The sequence below is a fragment of the Mytilus trossulus genome, unplaced genomic scaffold, assembly GCF_036588685.1.
Source record: "Mytilus trossulus isolate FHL-02 unplaced genomic scaffold, PNRI_Mtr1.1.1.hap1 h1tg000024l__unscaffolded, whole genome shotgun sequence".
NCBI classification, from domain to species: domain Eukaryota; kingdom Metazoa; phylum Mollusca; class Bivalvia; order Mytilida; family Mytilidae; genus Mytilus; species Mytilus trossulus.
This window is the reverse complement of record NW_026963290.1, coordinates 8,099,026-8,115,755: the sequence shown is the minus strand read 5'-3', so window position 1 is coordinate 8,115,755 and position 16,730 is coordinate 8,099,026. Positions and strand designations below refer to the sequence as shown.

The following is a 16,730-nucleotide window of genomic DNA, read 5'->3' as shown; positions in this document are numbered from 1 at the left end:
ATGTAAGATACAGTCACAGAAAATAATTATATTCATAAGTACGTCTGAGTCAGTGACAGCCCTACAACAGATGTATCCATCGGATCGCCATCAATGATGGTGATACATGGCTGTGTACATAATGTATATATATAAACTCAGGTAAACATGAGTTGATGGCAATGTGGATTGCCTAAACTCAAAACTCAATTGGACTTGGAGCCGATTAAAATATTTCATGTAAAGTATTCGCTATTTTTCAGATAAAAACGCAAACATTTATATATCTTTTTTTATTTATAATACAAACATCTCATAGGAAAAATTAAATCATACATAAACAAAGGCAAGAAATAAGTATTCATAAATAAACAAAGGCAAGAAATAAAAATTCATAAATAAACAAACAAATAAATGTAACTGTTCAAAAAGTACAGTTGGAGCATGGTTTGACTGAAAGTTATAATATCTGTTCCGAATGAGTCCAACTAGGCTTCTAACAAAATCCATCAGCTTAGGTTTATTCACTGGTTTTACCTCCCCTACAAAATAAATATAGAAAACAAGTATTAAGAGCAACGAAGTCATCTTTTTCACCAAACATTTCCTTATATTCCTTTTGTGATTTTATTTCTATACTTAATATTTGAAACGAGCTTTTCATATTACAGTTTAAAGACTATGCTTCGTTTAATGTCGATTTGAAAATATCGATAACAATGGCAGCAATGTTGCAAAACACTGCATGTCTCAGTTTATATATTACCTGTAACTAATTTCTCCTTAAATTCCTTTGATTTTAGTTTTTCGTTGATCTTAGTTTCTTTTAGTTCAGGTTTGCCCTTCCCATCAAATTCACTGGCTTCAGCTAATGTTTTATCATGTAATGTGTTTGTTTTCACCTTTCCTTTCTCTGTGGATTTTTGAGCTTTCAGTTCTTTTTTCTCCTTTACTACCTTGCCATTACGTTCCGTTATTTCAATTATACGTTTTTCGCGAATAGATTTATGTTCTTCCTTTTGTCTTATGTCTTTTGTTTCTGGTTTTCTTTTTTCTGTAGATTCATTTTGACCAATTTTCCTTTTTTGTTTAGATTGGTTAGCCTGCGATATATTTTTTTCCAGTGATGATTTTGCTTCTTCTTTTCTTCTTTGCTTTGAGTCGTATTCTTTACCGATCAAAACACATTTTTCGTATTTCTTCTGGTTCTTAGCTTTCTTTTTTTCTTAATTTCCTTTTCTTCTCGTGTTTTCTTCTCCCTAGATTTCTGATCCTTCATTTTCTTTTCTAATTCAATTTCTTCTAGTTTTCAATTCCTTTCGGTTTCCCGGGCTTCCATTTTTAGTTTCTTTTTTGATTCTCTTACTTTCAGTTTTCTTTTTTTCTCAGATTCCGTTGCTTCCATTTTTGCTGTTTTCTTTGCTGCTTTGAAGAGATCTTCGATTCCAACCTTGTAACCATTTTTAGTAGATACGTTTTTGTTATCCGTTTCATTTATTTCAAGTTTGTCTTCTGTCAACTGAAATCAACAAAGGTTCCATCACTGATTTGTTACTAACTTAATGATGCATTAAGCATAATGCAACTTTCATAAAAACGTTTTCATTATAGACTAAAATGCAAATACAAATCCCGAACAGTTGTTTTAGAGTTGGCTGACCCACAGCCCAAGATAGCGGACTCTAAACTCGTTGATATATAATTCATACAAAAACTACCTTTTGCAACATTTTTCATGCAGTATGTAAATATCTATAGGATTCTTGAATAATGAAATCACTTACAATGACCATAGAGGAGTAGGTCCGGTAAGGACTCATTTTGGCCTCAAATTTCAGTTTCATCTGACGAAAGATTTTGACCACTTTCAAACACTTAAGTGTCTATTTCACTTGATTCAATTAGTAAATGTGAAAGATTTTAACTGATTTAGTCATTAAAAACGATCCCATTCAAGCTCAAATATGCAAAATCTCTCAAATATGCCAAAAAACGTCACTTTTCCGAGATGTTTTTTGTCAAAAATGAAAGTGGCCGCATCCGTGTTCATCCACAACCTTTTAATATGTATGTTATGTATTATCATAAAATACAACTTACATTTCAATATTAAGGATGAACACGACGGAAACCGTCTAAAATTTAACTAAAATGATAGAATTTTGAAGATTTCAGTAATTTAGCATGACTTAATGGTGCTACAATTCGATATATGTCAATTGTATTGTCCAAAACAGCCAATTTTTATGTAGCAGAAGCATTCAACTGTCTAATGAATATAAAGTTTACATTTTAACAATTTTGTAAAACTGTTATATTTTGGGGCCAAAAAGGGGTCTTACCGGACCTACTCCTTTGTTAATTTAGAGTTCACTAAAGTGCAAGTGAATGAGACGTAATATGATTGTACATGATACAACTCTCAATAAAAGACAAATGACAAACGAGAAAACTAACGGCATAATTTCGTAATTTCCGTACCAAGTCAGGAGCCTGTAATTCAGTGGGTGTTGTTTGTTTATGTGTTTCATATTTGTTTTTCGTCAATTTTTTTTATATAAATAAGGCCGTTAGTGTTCGCGTTTTAATTGTTTTACATTGTCATTTCGAGGCCTTTTATAGCTGACTATGTGGTATGGGCTTTGCTCATTGTTGAATTCCGTACGGTGACATTTATATTTGTTAATTTCTGCGTCATTTTGGTCTCTTGTGGACGGTTGTCTCATGGGCAATCATACCACATCTTCCTTTTTATATAAACTTACCAGAGAAGTCCATACTTATCTGTTACGAGGACGATTTTTAAAGAGCAAAGATGTATGTAAACAAATAATAGGCACTGCATTGCCTTCAATATTGAGCAACCCATTTCTAATGTGTGTGTGTTCAATTCAATCCAAAGCTTTATTAATAGTTGGCATGTTACATAACAAATAAACATAAGCTCTCTGAGCTTATATTACCGACAAAAACTTACATTTACATAATAATCATACAAAATACGAATATTGAAACATAAAAGACATATTAGTTATCAAAGGTACCAGGATTATGAATTTGTACGCCAGACGCGCGTTTTGTCTACAAAAGACTTATTAGTGAACATACATTTCATTCACATTTCATGCATTTAGGCTGCACACTAACTTAAATACTTTATATCATACACATGCATAAGCAGTTGTGGGGTTTATGTCTCATTAACTTTAGCACACATCTATTATGAAAATATTACATACCTGTAAAGCTGTCAGTCCATTGTCATCTTCATTTGCAAATACATTGATCAGGGATTCACCTCCTAAAAATAATATACATGTAACTATAATAAGAAAGATGGTTGTACATGATATTTTGGTTCGATATTTGAGTATCAATCGAGATATCACATTGAAAAAAGATGGAAAGATTGCCAAGCAGACAACTACTAGTTTCCTCCAGCGACCAAAAAGCGTTGTTGTAATCAACTAGAGGCCCTACCGAGGTGTAAAACATTTACAACAAACAACCCCCGCATACTGAATTGTAAGATATAAAAGGCCTACACCTGATAACATGTGAAATACTACAAAGATCCGATTTAAAATTGTGCTAAAAAATAAACGAAAAACAAAGATGGCTAATGGAAAAAAAATCAAGGTCAGGAATCGGGTACATGTTAAAAATTCAGATTAAAATTATTACTTATAAATAAAAGCATATCATTCGACATTTACGGAAATTAATTTAATGATGTTCACGTACTCTTTAAATAGTTATGATAATGTTTATTATTCCTGTTATTTAGTCTATCAGTATTACATAAATGGTTATTGTTTTTCTATAACTTACTGGTAGCGTTTTGACTGAAGTCATGCTCCATGCCATCATTCTGGAATATAAAATCTTTTTGAGGCAAAGGTGTATCATCCCCTGCTCCATGTTCTATCTCAGACATGTGGAATGTAACTGTATGTTCTTTTGAACCCTTTTCTTCATTTGCTCTTTCGCCGGCAGCTGACTTCTCTTGTTTTGTTTCTTCTAAATATAAAACAAGTATATACGAAATGATTATACTGAAGAAAAAAAAACAAATTTTTAAAATTTTTTTAACATAACAATAAAAAGGTTTAGTAATACCTACTTATCTGTGCCTCCAAAATTAATATAAGTGTAATTAAAAAAAATATCATAAGACAAAAGAAGGAAATACAAATAAGTCTGGTACAAGTATGTATGAACAGCCGAGTACGACATTAATTTTGTGAGTAACGGTTGAATAATTGCCCTTTTTGTATTCCATTCATGAAAAATTAAAAAAGTGGTAAAATTACCATCACATGTAAGTCACCAAAGACTTTTAAAAACCGTATCCTCATATCAGCTTATTAACAAAGATCCCTACTCCATGTACTTTGTTTTCTTTACTCAACACACCTGTTGTATCTCCTGATGAACTGTCCTCTTGTGAATTTGGATAATTATCTCTTACAATTTCTATTCTATTCCAAAATTCCAATTCTTGGGCGGACTTTGCATTTTCTTTAAATTCCATAATAAGCTGCTTTTTGGCAGCCTCTAACTGCTGGAACGGATTATCCACGCCACCCATAGCTACAATAAAGGTTTAACACGTGTGGATTGAATTATTTAAGGAGATGAACAATACATACAAATGGAACAAGATTTTCGTCTTTTCTTTTTTGTTTTTAAGTTCCGTTGTTATTGTTGGAAAACGTGTTGGCTTTATACAACGAATGTGCACAATGAATCACGTATGCATATATAACGGCGGTTACGCAATCAATTCGAACAACGTTAAAATCAATTCGCATGGTTTCGATGTTTAACAAAGATTGCTTTACTTTCTTATTCATGTCTTCTGATGAAATGCAATTAAATATTGAGGCTGATTTAGCGTTAAAAATTAAGGCCAAAATTTATTGTATGAACAACACTCATTGAAAAGATCACTAAAAAAGACAGAACAGACAAAAAAACAACAACAAGCTAAATCCTTTTATGCATTTCACTTTTCAATGTAACATCCTATTGAAATTGAAATAGTGTTTCGTAAATTCTCCTTTCCGTCGCATTTATAGAAAACCATGAGATTGCGATGTAATAAAAATATCTAATCTTTAACTTTATACACATATTTTAAACAATAAAGTCGAGTGAAAAAATAGTTTTACTTGTTTTCCTACCTTACTCGGCCAATTCTCTCTTCAATTCTATTTATTTTATAAACAAGACTGAAAAACTTCTTTGATTGTCTAGATATTGCTCTGTGAGTATATCGATGAGATTCTTTCCTCAACGACGATCTGTAGTTAACGTTCGAACCGTGACGTCGTCATCATTGTTACAGCGGTACCGTGACTTCCGGTGTTTTCGATCCCCACTAAAATCCGAATATTCCAAATTACCAATTACTAAACAGTTAGTGGTAAAAAAAACCTGTTTAATGTCCTTATATAGTTCAAAATGTAATAATAATATATAAAGACGCAGGGTATCATGCGACAGCTGTGAGACAGCAACTCAACAACAATAATACCCCAAATACACCGAAGACCTACAATAGAAAAATGTCTATACATTTCATTTAAGGTGGTATGGCAACTTCCAAGCAAGGACTGAAGCTCATAAACTCGTCAATCTTGCTTCGGAAGTTGGTGGTATGGGTGTCTTCCTCCATCTTGGATTGTAAAAAACAGAGACCCAAAGGTCCAGATTTTCTATCAAGCTAGCAAAATTTGATGCAGTAATACAGATATTTAATGTGAATTTTCATTAAAAAGAACCAATTTATAAGAATATAACTTATAAATATTAATATTTTTGCAAATGTTAATTGTTTTTGTGTGTTTAAAAAAAAAAAAAATTGGCATTTTAAGGAGAGGTAACTCTAAAACAGTGCATTTTCTGAAGGATTCTACATTCTATTTTCCTATTTTGTATTTTAGCCTGAAAAAACGAACGGTGACCCTATCTTTTCTTTTAATATTCTCAAAGCATTATATGAAAGCTTTATTTTCCATAAGTATTTAACAATTCTATCATTTTGTTTAGTTTCTAATCACAAAATGGTGTCCTTTTGTCACGTCATGTAGCTTGAGAAAATGCGCGGTGACCTATCATTTTCATTATATTTTTCAACATAAATCAATAGATACTACATTTTGGCAAAGTATGAACAAATTCATCATTTTTATTTTAAACTCCCTTACCACCTTAAAAAACACTTTTAAAAAAATAATATTTTCGTTAAAATTATCATAGCCAACAAGGGACATTATATCAAACGTACATGGTGATTTCCCTAAAAACTCGACAAAGCCATACCAGACTTATAATTGTGCACGCTTGATGCGCATTTCGTCTTCATAGTACTCATCAATGGTTCTCGATTTACTATACATATTTTATTTCCATAAACTCAAATTGGATGAGACACAAGTCAAACAGAATCAGACAGAGGACTCTTGTGAGCCGTTTACCACACCTGCTGCAAATGAAAGTTTTGTGACGAAATATTTCAAATAAATATTGGGAAGCTAAGCAGAAACTTTCAAATACTTTTTGGATTTAAAAAGACAATATAAGATCATATAACCAGTATTAGTTTTTTTATTTCGATAAATAATGCTTCATAAATATATAGTTACCGAGACGAAACACTCTCTTTGTCAAATAAGATTGAAACAAATTAATTATTTACATTTTTTTTATAAACAAATTTCTATTGAATTATGATCAAATTAATACCAATGGAATGATAACGTTTATCATATAATTTTAGTGAAAAGAAATATATGTTCATATACAACTTAATAATTTGGACATTTTCCTATGGTTATAACAACCAAGAAACTTACGTTGCCATAACATTATCTCTGTTATGGTTTAAACTTGACTCGAGTATGTCAACACTTTTGCCAATGTGGGTCCTTCACATATATTTGAATTGAATCTAAAACATACAGAAAGCTCCCTTCAGGACATGCATTTTATTTCCCTCTGGTTTTATAAGTTAGATCTTGGACGAATACTAGCAATATTATGGTGACTATACTTTTCACATAAGATGCATCACGTGTTCTGTCATATACAAGACCTTCTCTTTTATTAACATTCTATACTAGTAACATAAACTGTATAGTATAATAAATATTTAGTAGTATCAGCCCAGTAGTCAGTACTTTTGTGTTGGCATACATTGTCATTAATATGGTAATAATCATGAATTAACTGTTTATAATTATGAATTTTTCGTAATTTAAGGATTTTCCATCTCGGGAATAGATTACCTTAGCTGTACTTGGCAAAGATTTTCAGTATTTTGCATTCTCTGTGCTATTTAACTTCGTACTTTATTTGGCGTTTCCAAATCTTTTTAAATCCTGTTTCAATTCCGAGAAAAAAATACTTATTCATAAAAATGCACGTCACACAGTACATGAATATTACCACAGGTAAAGAATGTCACCAAAAAAACTATGATATATCATTTGACAGAAGCCTTTGGATAAGTTTGAAATAAAACAGGAGTGGGGAAAAAATAGAATTTTATGTGCAATGCATAATGTCTATTTCGAGTTCAGTTGTTTTATGAATCTTTCAAGCGACGGTACAATTCAAGCACTGATTGTTATGAAACTTATTGGTTTTCAATACACCCCCCTTTTTGCATGATAAGACGATCGGGCACTGATGCCGTTATGCACTATAGGCATTATCTTAACCCTTTATAATGAAAAAAACGTCAATAAGAAATAACGACAACGTATGAGATTATTATGATTTTTCTAAACTTGATAATCATTGCCCTCTCCAACTATCAAATGTTTTGCATTTCCCTGACATTGTCAAGCAAGTTCTAGTGTTCGTTCAAATAAGTTTTCTTGTAATTTTGTTCTTTGATAAGGTATGTTGTGAGCAAAATAATCTTATTCTTTACAAAATCAATTAAAACAATTTGAAGTTACCAAGTAGAATAATGTATTTGGCAAAACTTTTAGGAATTTTGGTCATCAATAATTGATGCTCATCAACTTCGGTTTTTATTTACCCTTTTATCTCTTTTGGATTCGAACGTCACTATAAATGAGTCTTTTGAAGACGAAACGCGCGTCTGGCGTAAATACAAATTTAATCCTGGTTTCTATGATGAGTTTATTCACAACCACTATTTAAATATGACCGTGTTTCTACATCAGGAATATATTACCTTCGCTGTATTTGGCAAAACTTTTAGGAATTTGGGTCCTCAATACTCTTCAACTTCATATTTTAACGTCACTGATGAGTCTTTTATGACAGTTCTTGTCTATTCGTTTTTGATGCGTTTTGTTATTTGATTTTGCCATGTGATTATGGACTTTCCGTATTGATTTTCCTCTGAGTTCAGTATTTTTGTGATTTTACTTTTCAAAGACAAAATCGTCTGGCGTAAATACAAAATTTAATTCTGGTATCTATGATGAGTTTATTTACAACCACTGGGTTGATGCCACTGCTGGTAGAGTTTTAATTCCCCGAGGGTATCACCAGCCCAGCAGTCAGCACTTCTGTACTGACATGAATTATCATTGATACGATCATATTTATAAATTAACTGTTTGCAAAACTTTTTAATTTTTGAAATACTAAGGTTTTTCTACCTCAGGAATAGATTACCTTAGCTGTATTTGGCAAAACTTTTAGGAATTTTAGTCCTTAATACTCTTCAACTTCGTACTTTATTTGGCCTTTTTTTAACTTTTTTTTATTCGAGCGTCACTGATGAGTCTTTTAAAGACGTCTGGCGTAAATGCACAATTTAATCCTGTTATATTTGATATGAAAAGGTAGTTCAATGTTCGTCATTCCAAAAATCCAGATGTTTAGTGCATGCCAGAGACTCGAGACCATATGACAGCTCAAACATAAATGTTCTATGGTATCTGGTTCTGTTTTGCAGAATTTACATATACTTCTACTATTTATTTTTATCTTGTAAATAAGTGTATTAGTTCCCACAATTCTTTGGATAGTTATACATAAGAACTTGAAAAGCTTAGTGCTTATAGTATACTGTGTACACGAATCGTGTATTTTTTCCAGTTAATCCAGTCAGATTAAGAGGGTTTTCTCCTTTTCTTTGCAGCAAAATTAATAGATTTCTCTTTCAATACATTGTACATTTCTTTCGAACCATTATTTGATTTATTGAAAATACTTGCATTGAAAGGAAGCATTGCCTGGTCAACCTTGGTATGGCAACATTTATGCCAATATTGGACTTTCAAGTTAATCTGAATGGAATCTAAATAATACAAAATGCTTCACCTCAGTTCATGCGTTATTGTCAGTGTGTGGCCCTTCTGTTTTATGGGAATATATGAAAAACGCATACCTATTCTTTTGACATAAGATACATCACTTGTTCTGCCATATACTAGTCCTTTGGTTGACAAAATCTATAAATAGTATAAGAAACAATGGAATACAATTGACTACATACTTCGAGTTTAGTTTTCAATCTTAATGAAAAATAATATTAAAAAGTCGTTTCCAGATCTTTTGAAATCGTGTAAAATTTTTGGTTGTTATATATCTGATTGTATAATTCTTAGTAACAATTATTTTATCATAAGAATACACGTCACGTACATATTACCACATGTTAAGAAATAACGAGCACAAAAAGGATGTGCATACATGTATGACAATAAATAACTGTAAATAGTTTGACAGCTACTGATTGCATTGAAAAGTTTGAAATAGTCACGAATGAAAAAAAAATAAATTGGAAGATGTACATCAAATTTTGATGCATGACACACGTTTATATTCGTTTTTTATATTTACTTAACTAATTGGCTTTTTCTGACATTAATTGAACATTTTTAATTGCCTCAAACTATATAACAATGTAACATTATACGCAATTTTCATAACAAATTTCCATGAAATAACTGGATTAATCTTCTGTAATGTTGTGAGCGGAAGAACAATCAGAATGAGAATACTGTCATTTTATCGACTAACACTTGTATCTTTGTTATTAGTCTTATGCTATTCACAAAAATACACAGGTAAGAACTATTGCGAAATATTTGTTTTTAAAGCGTAGTCTAACAAAAAATGTTAAAAATATGTTGTTTTTTTTCCAACTTGAACGGCTAAGTTTTACTATAAAACACCGGTACATATACTAAAACCCATACACATAGACTTTATCTTAAATAAAAATCATAAATATTTCATCCAAAGCTTTACGAATATACTGTTATTGAACGACTGTCTTCCTGAACTCTCATGTAGTGCGGCGAGGGATGTTTGCGCTTTTTGATAGGACATCTACATTGTTTTAATTAACATTTAAGCTCATAATAATAAGGATATCAATTTTGCACTTTATTACCATAACATTCTAGTTTTGGGGTTCCTTAATGGGTGTTTGGACTTGACCAGCAGTTAATAAGGTAAAAACATTGCACAACATGTCCTGCATATATGCAATTATTAAACGTATACTGCAAACCAACTTATTTTCGCGGATACTTTATTTCGCGTTTACTCTTTCTTGACCACTTCGCGGCTATTTAATTTCGCGATTTTCTTATTTACTCGATAAAGTTCAATAGGGAAAGATCCAAGGTTTACCTATTTGCGACGATTTATATTCGCGTGATTTTTGGAAATATCTTTCATGGTTTTAACTTGAATTGATAGGGTATTGACCTGAAAAATTACGGGGAGTAGGGTGAAGGAGGAAGAAGTGGATCTAGTTGGCGGATATCCAACAAATGTTTTTTGGCGAATAAGTGAAACTGCGGGATTACAAAATATGCAGAAATGAAATACGACCGAATGTATATCTACAATACCAGTATTAAAAACAAAAACAAATATTTTATTTTATGTTAAAATCTCACCAGGTAAAGAAAGCAATCAAACTTTAAATTGTTTACTTTTACATACTTCCATTTTATATTTAGAATTATAAATGAACGTTTCCGATACGAGTCTAACACTAAAACAAAAGATACTTTAAAAAACTTTTTCATTGGTTAACATTTTTTAAATGAAAAGGTAAACAGATGCTTTGAGGTAAGAAAATATTTGTTTCGCTATGCCATACTTTATGTTCTGTCTTAGTTTTCAGAACTAAGTCTTTACTCTTTCAAAGTATTGCGATACTCATTGAAAGTAATCACGATAGAAAAAGTATCGCGACGAAACTCATGATCTAAAAACATTAGAACAAAATAAATCTGGACTGATATTTAATGTCCATGCTATACATATGTCAAGCTCTAAAATCTGGACTGATATTCAATGTCCATGCTATACATATGTCAAGCTCTAAAATCGACTCTACACTTTATGACACTTGAATTCAAAAGTAAAATCACAACAATACTGACCTCCGTAAAATTTATTAAAAAAAATGAAGTCCCTAATAAAATTGTAAAAACAGAAGCTCAAACACATCAAACGAATGGATAACAACTTTCATATTCCTGATTTGGTACATGCATTTTTTAAGTAGAAAATTGCGGATTTAACCTTGTTTTATAGCTAGTTTAAATATCTTAATCACTATAAAAACAAACAAATATGTAATGAAGAAGCAGACAAATTATCACCAAGATCTACAAGTTGACAATATGATTTACTAGTAAGCTCAAATCTGGTAAATCCATTATGTATATACACAACTTATGGAATGGCATGAACTCCGATAGGAGCGACACCGAATACGTTTACCGGGTAAACTAAGGTACCAAGCTTATAATTTATTACGCCAGACGCGCTTTTCGTCTTTATAAGACACATCAGTGATGCTCAAACAAAATAGTTATATAATATAAGCCTTATAATATAAAGCCTTACATGCTAGGCTTTCTGTATGAACACCTAAATACATTTATAATTATGAACGTACAATATTAATGAATGCAAGATTTTTATTGTAGAAAGAAGCAAACCAGTTAAACCTGCTCCCGAACATGAACAAATGTCTTCTGTATTGACAAACATGGTGTGTGATATGTGCACCACTATGAAGGACAAGAAGAAATGCATCTCGAAATTCTGTTTATAGAATACATTGGCTTTTTAACGGCATTCAAAAGGGATTGAAAAAACAGCAGGACTGCAGTTATCATATGTAACAGATTAAAATCTGCATTAGAGACCATTTTTTGATATAACTTATTCATGGTGATAAGAAGCGGGGAGTTTTTGTTCATCAGTAAAATTGAAATAAATAATATCAAAACCTTGCAATAACATAACATTAATTTCATATAGTATATAAGCACAAACTCTAGCTTCTGTTGTTATTAAAATAGAAGATGTGGTATGATTGCCAATGAGACAACTCTTCCTGACTCGGGACAGGCATATACATAATGTAGTTGGATACATGTTTACGGGCGCCCAACCATCCCCTAACCTTTGACAGCGGTATAACAATATATCAGAAGAATAAACTATGTTCAAACTGGCGTTGTTTCTCATCTTTATCACGTGTTCTTTTTATTTGTCTTAACATATTGTTTTGTTGATATAATATTAGCTTGGTTCGGTATTATTTATACATTCCACCATTGTGTTATTGTTTTATGATCAATTTCTGGCCTATGCCTAATTGCGACAAAACTTAATCCTTTTTCGCCAAAGCTACTTATGAGCCCATGACTTCAGATTTTGAAAACAGTGTGGTGACGAAATGCTTATTATTTAAGAAGGTCGCACAGATAACATATTATTTATTAAAAAGAAGATATGGTATGATTGCCAATGAGACGAGACAACTGTCCACAAAAGACCAAAATGACACAGACATTAACAACTATATGTCCCGTACGGCCTTCAACAATGAGCAAAGCCAATACCACATTGTCAGTTAGAAAAGACCCCGATAACACAATGTAAAACAATTCAAACGATAAAACTAACTTATTTATATAAAAAAATGAACTAAAAACAAATATGTAACACATAAACAAACGACAACCACTGAATTACAGGCTCCTGACGTGGGACAGGCACATACATAAAAAATGTAGCGTGGTTTAACATATTAGCGGGATCCAAACCCTCCCCTTAACCTGGGACAGACTAGGGACTGAGCAGTTGCAATAAACATGTGTATCAACTCCAATATACTGAGACTTATATCCCGTATGGAAAGAATAATTCGGATCAAAACGGACAACCACCAATTAAAAATATGAATCATCATATAATTTACTTATGATTTGAACGTTTTCGTAGCATCACGATCATTTTCACTATTTTAAAAAAGCAGTATGCGATCTTTCACGATCCGAAAAAAATGTTGGTAAATATTTCATTTTTTTGCTAAATTACAAATTATGCTAACACAAATAAACTACAAGAATTATTTAAATCACTGAAATGGAAAGACTTTTTTTTCCAAAAGAGATTTATAAGGAATTCGAATTATGAAAAAAAAGGCTCGTTTTTTTACATATTCAACTTGTCATTGAAATGTCGAGGATCAATCTGTCTTTTGTATTTTATTGAAAACGGTGTACTTCTTAACCCTGATTTTTCTCATTTTCGTATCATAATGTTGAATCATTTTGACAAACAATTTCATTTTTTTTGTAGATGCGTCCGTATAATTAAATAAGATTAGTACTTGACCTTGTAAATGTCATTCACGATCCTATACCCACTTTGCCTATACCAGACCTTTCACGATCCAATCGCAATACTTGACCACCGTTAGGTACAGTATTCTTTTGCGATAAATTTTCGCGATATACCGAATAACACCCGTGTGTTAACTACAGGAAAGTCAAACATATTTTGTTGCTGTCAATCATGAAATGTTTGAAACAACCGTATCGTCTATTCCAAGTTTAATCGGATACAATAGTTTTTAAATGTCACCAGTAATTCCTACTTGCGTCATTAAAGTCTTTAACGTGTGGGTGTATAAATATGAAGCCATACATCGTTAGACATTTGAAGTAGTGTCAAATTAGATACATCGTTTAGGGAGAGTATCAAGTCCTCTCTAAATTGAAGAATACGGAAAAAAAGAACTTTTATGGTCTTCAGGATAACCTTTGCAAGATAAAGTGTCTGTCTCACTCTAATATACCATCTTTTCTCGGCAAAATGTCCTAACGTCCTTCATCCATGCCGATCCACTTAACAAATGCTGCCAACTGGGTTAATTTTTTATGTGTCCTCGTTCGGAATATCCATTGCATATGAGATTTAATGTTAAGGTGTTCAAATCAAAAGTCGACATTTAATTATTAATTAGTCTATGAAATGGACCCAGGGACTCCACTAATTGCGATATTTTTCTATAGAGTGTTAAATGAACTGTATTTCTAAGTACAAGTGTTCGTTCAAATAATTTCTTCTTGTAATTTTGTTCTTTGATAAAGTATGTTGTGAGCAAAATAATCTTATTCCTTACAAAATTAAAATAATATTTTTTGAAGTTACCAAGTAGAATAATTTTGTGTATTTGTCAAAACTTTTAGAACTTTTGGTTCTCAATGCTCTTCAACTTCGTATTTTTTTGCCTTTTTATCTTTTTGGGATTCGAGCGTCACTGATGAGTCTCTTGAAGACGAAACGCGCGTTTGGCGGAAATACAAAATTTAGTCCTGGAATCTATGATGAGTTAAATTTATTTATAACCACTGGGTCGATGCCACTGCTGAAGGAGTTTTAATTTCCCGAGGGAATCGCTAGCCCAGTTGTCAGCACTTTTGTGCTAACATGCATTATCATTGGTATAGTCGTATTTATAAATTAACTGTTTACAAAACTTTCGAATTGTTGAAATACAAATACCTTTCTTCTAACTTCATAAATGGATTTACCTTAGCTGTATTTGGCAAAACTTTTAGGAATTTCGGTCCTCAATACTCTTCATCTTCGTACTTTATTTGATCTTTAAAACTCTTTTGGATTCGAGCTTCACTTGTGAGTCTTTTGACGACGATAAGCGCGTCTGTCGTAAATACAAAATTTAATTCTGGTATCTATGATGATAGATATAGGAAGATGTGGTGTGAGTGCCAATGAGACAACTCTCCATCCAAATAACAATTTAAAAATTAAACCATTATAGGTTAAAGTACGGCCTTCAACACGGAGCCTTGGCTCACACCGAACAACAAGCTATAAAGGGCCCCAAAATTACTAGTGTAAAGCCATTCAAACGGGAAAACCAACGGTCTAATCTATATAAACAAAACGAGAAACGAGAAACACGTATATATAACATAAACAAACGACAACTACTGTACATCAGATTCCTGACTTAGGACAGGTGCAAACATTTGCAGCGGGATTAAACGTTTTAATGGATCCAAACCTTCTCCCTTTTTCTGAAACAATAGCATAACATCACAACATAGAAAAACATACGATAAAATATCAATTGGCAGACTTAACTCAATCAAAAAAAGTATGATTACACTATGATTATGCTTATCTAAATGCTGATATACTAAACTTTTGAATTTTTTGGGTCTACGAAGTTTATTTACAACCACTGGGATTAATGCCAATGCTGGTAGAGTTTTGATTCCCCGAGGGTATCACCAGCCCAGCAGTCAGCATGTGCTGATATATTTATCATTGATGTGGTCATATTTATAAATTAACTGTTTACAACACTTTTTTAATTTTTGAAATACCAAGGATTTTCTACCTCAGGAATATATTACATTAGCTGTATTTGGCAAAACGTTTAGGAATTTTGGTCCTCAATACTCTTCAACTTCGTACTTTATTTTGCCTTTTTAACTTTTTTGGATTCGAACGTCACTGATGAATTACAAAATTTAATCCTGGTTTCTATGATAAGTGCATATGAAAAGTTAGTTAAATGTTAGCCATTTCAAAAATGCAGTTGTTTTGTGCATGCTAGAGACTGGAGACCATTAGACAGCTCAAAAATAAATGTTCTATGGTATCTGGTTCTTTTTTGCAGAATTTACATATACTTCTTCTATTTATTTTTATCTTGTAAAGAAGTGTATTAGTTCCCAGAATTCTTTGGATAGTTATATATTAGAACTAGAAAAGCTTAGTGCTTCTAGTATACTGTGTACACGAATCCTGTATTTTTTCCCGTTAATCAGTCAGATTAGCTTCTGCCTGGTCAGACCAGTTAATCCAGTCAAATTAAGATGGTTTTCTCATTTTTCTTTGCAGCAAAATTAATAGATTTCTCTTTCAATACTTTGTACATTTCTTTCAAACCATTATTTGATTCATTGAAAATACTTGCATTGAAAGGTAGCATTGCCTAGTCAAACTTGGTATGGCAACATTTTTGCCAATATGGGACTTTCAAGTTTATCTGAATGGAATCTTAATAAAACAAAATGCTTCATCTCAGTTCGTTCGTGATTGTCAGTGTGTGGCCCTTCTGTTTTATGGGAATATATGAAAAACGCATGCCTATTCTTTTGACATAAGATACATCACTTGTTTTGCCATATACTAGTCATTTGGTTGACAAAATCTATAAATAGTATAAGAAACAATGGAATAACATTGACTACATACTTCGAGTTTAATTTTCAGTCTGAATGAAAATGATATTAAAATTCTTTTCCAGATCATTTAAAATTGTGTAAATTTTTTGGGTGTTATATATCTGATGGTATAAATTCTTAGAAACAATTACCATGTTTATCATAAGAATACACGTCACGTACATAATACCACATGTTAAGAAATAACGAGCACTAAAAGGATGTGCATAC

At 31.9% G+C, this 16,730-nt stretch overlaps 1 protein-coding gene and 1 long non-coding RNA gene across 2 annotated transcripts; one reads left to right on the top strand and one right to left on the bottom strand.

Annotated features, from left to right (window-relative positions):
• Positions 1–331: 331 nt before the first annotated feature.
• On the bottom strand, positions 332–5,521 carry LOC134698951 (uncharacterized). The gene is made up of 6 exons (XM_063560636.1): positions 5,166–5,521; positions 4,396–4,572; positions 3,811–3,999; positions 3,219–3,280; positions 746–1,498; positions 332–521 (listed from the first exon to the last, which is right to left on the bottom strand). The coding sequence occupies exons 2-5, from the start codon at positions 4,568–4,570 to the stop codon at positions 1,289–1,291; spliced, it is 636 nt and encodes a 211-aa protein (XP_063416706.1). The 5' UTR covers positions 4,571–4,572; positions 5,166–5,521; the 3' UTR covers positions 332–521; positions 746–1,288.
• Positions 5,522–9,714: 4,193 nt separating this feature from the next.
• On the top strand, positions 9,715–12,148 carry LOC134698998 (uncharacterized). Its single transcript, XR_010103517.1, has 2 exons — positions 9,715–10,040; positions 11,928–12,148. It is a non-coding gene; the product is annotated as an uncharacterized LOC134698998 (long non-coding RNA).
• The last annotated feature ends 4,582 nt before the right edge of the window (positions 12,149–16,730 follow it).

Excerpts from the sequence above, each read along its gene's own strand:
- LOC134698951 (XM_063560636.1), bottom strand. The coding sequence starts at position 4,570 with ATGGGTGGCGTGGATAATCCGTTCCAGCAGTTAGAGGCTGCCAAAAAG. Across the intron at positions 3,281-3,810 it reads CTTCAGTCAAAACGCTACCA|GAGGTGAATCCCTGATCAAT; the intron begins GTAAGTTATAGA and ends TATTATTTTTAG. Across the intron at positions 1,499-3,218 it reads ATGGACTGACAGCTTTACAG|TTGACAGAAGACAAACTTGA; the intron begins GTATGTAATATT and ends TGTTGATTTCAG.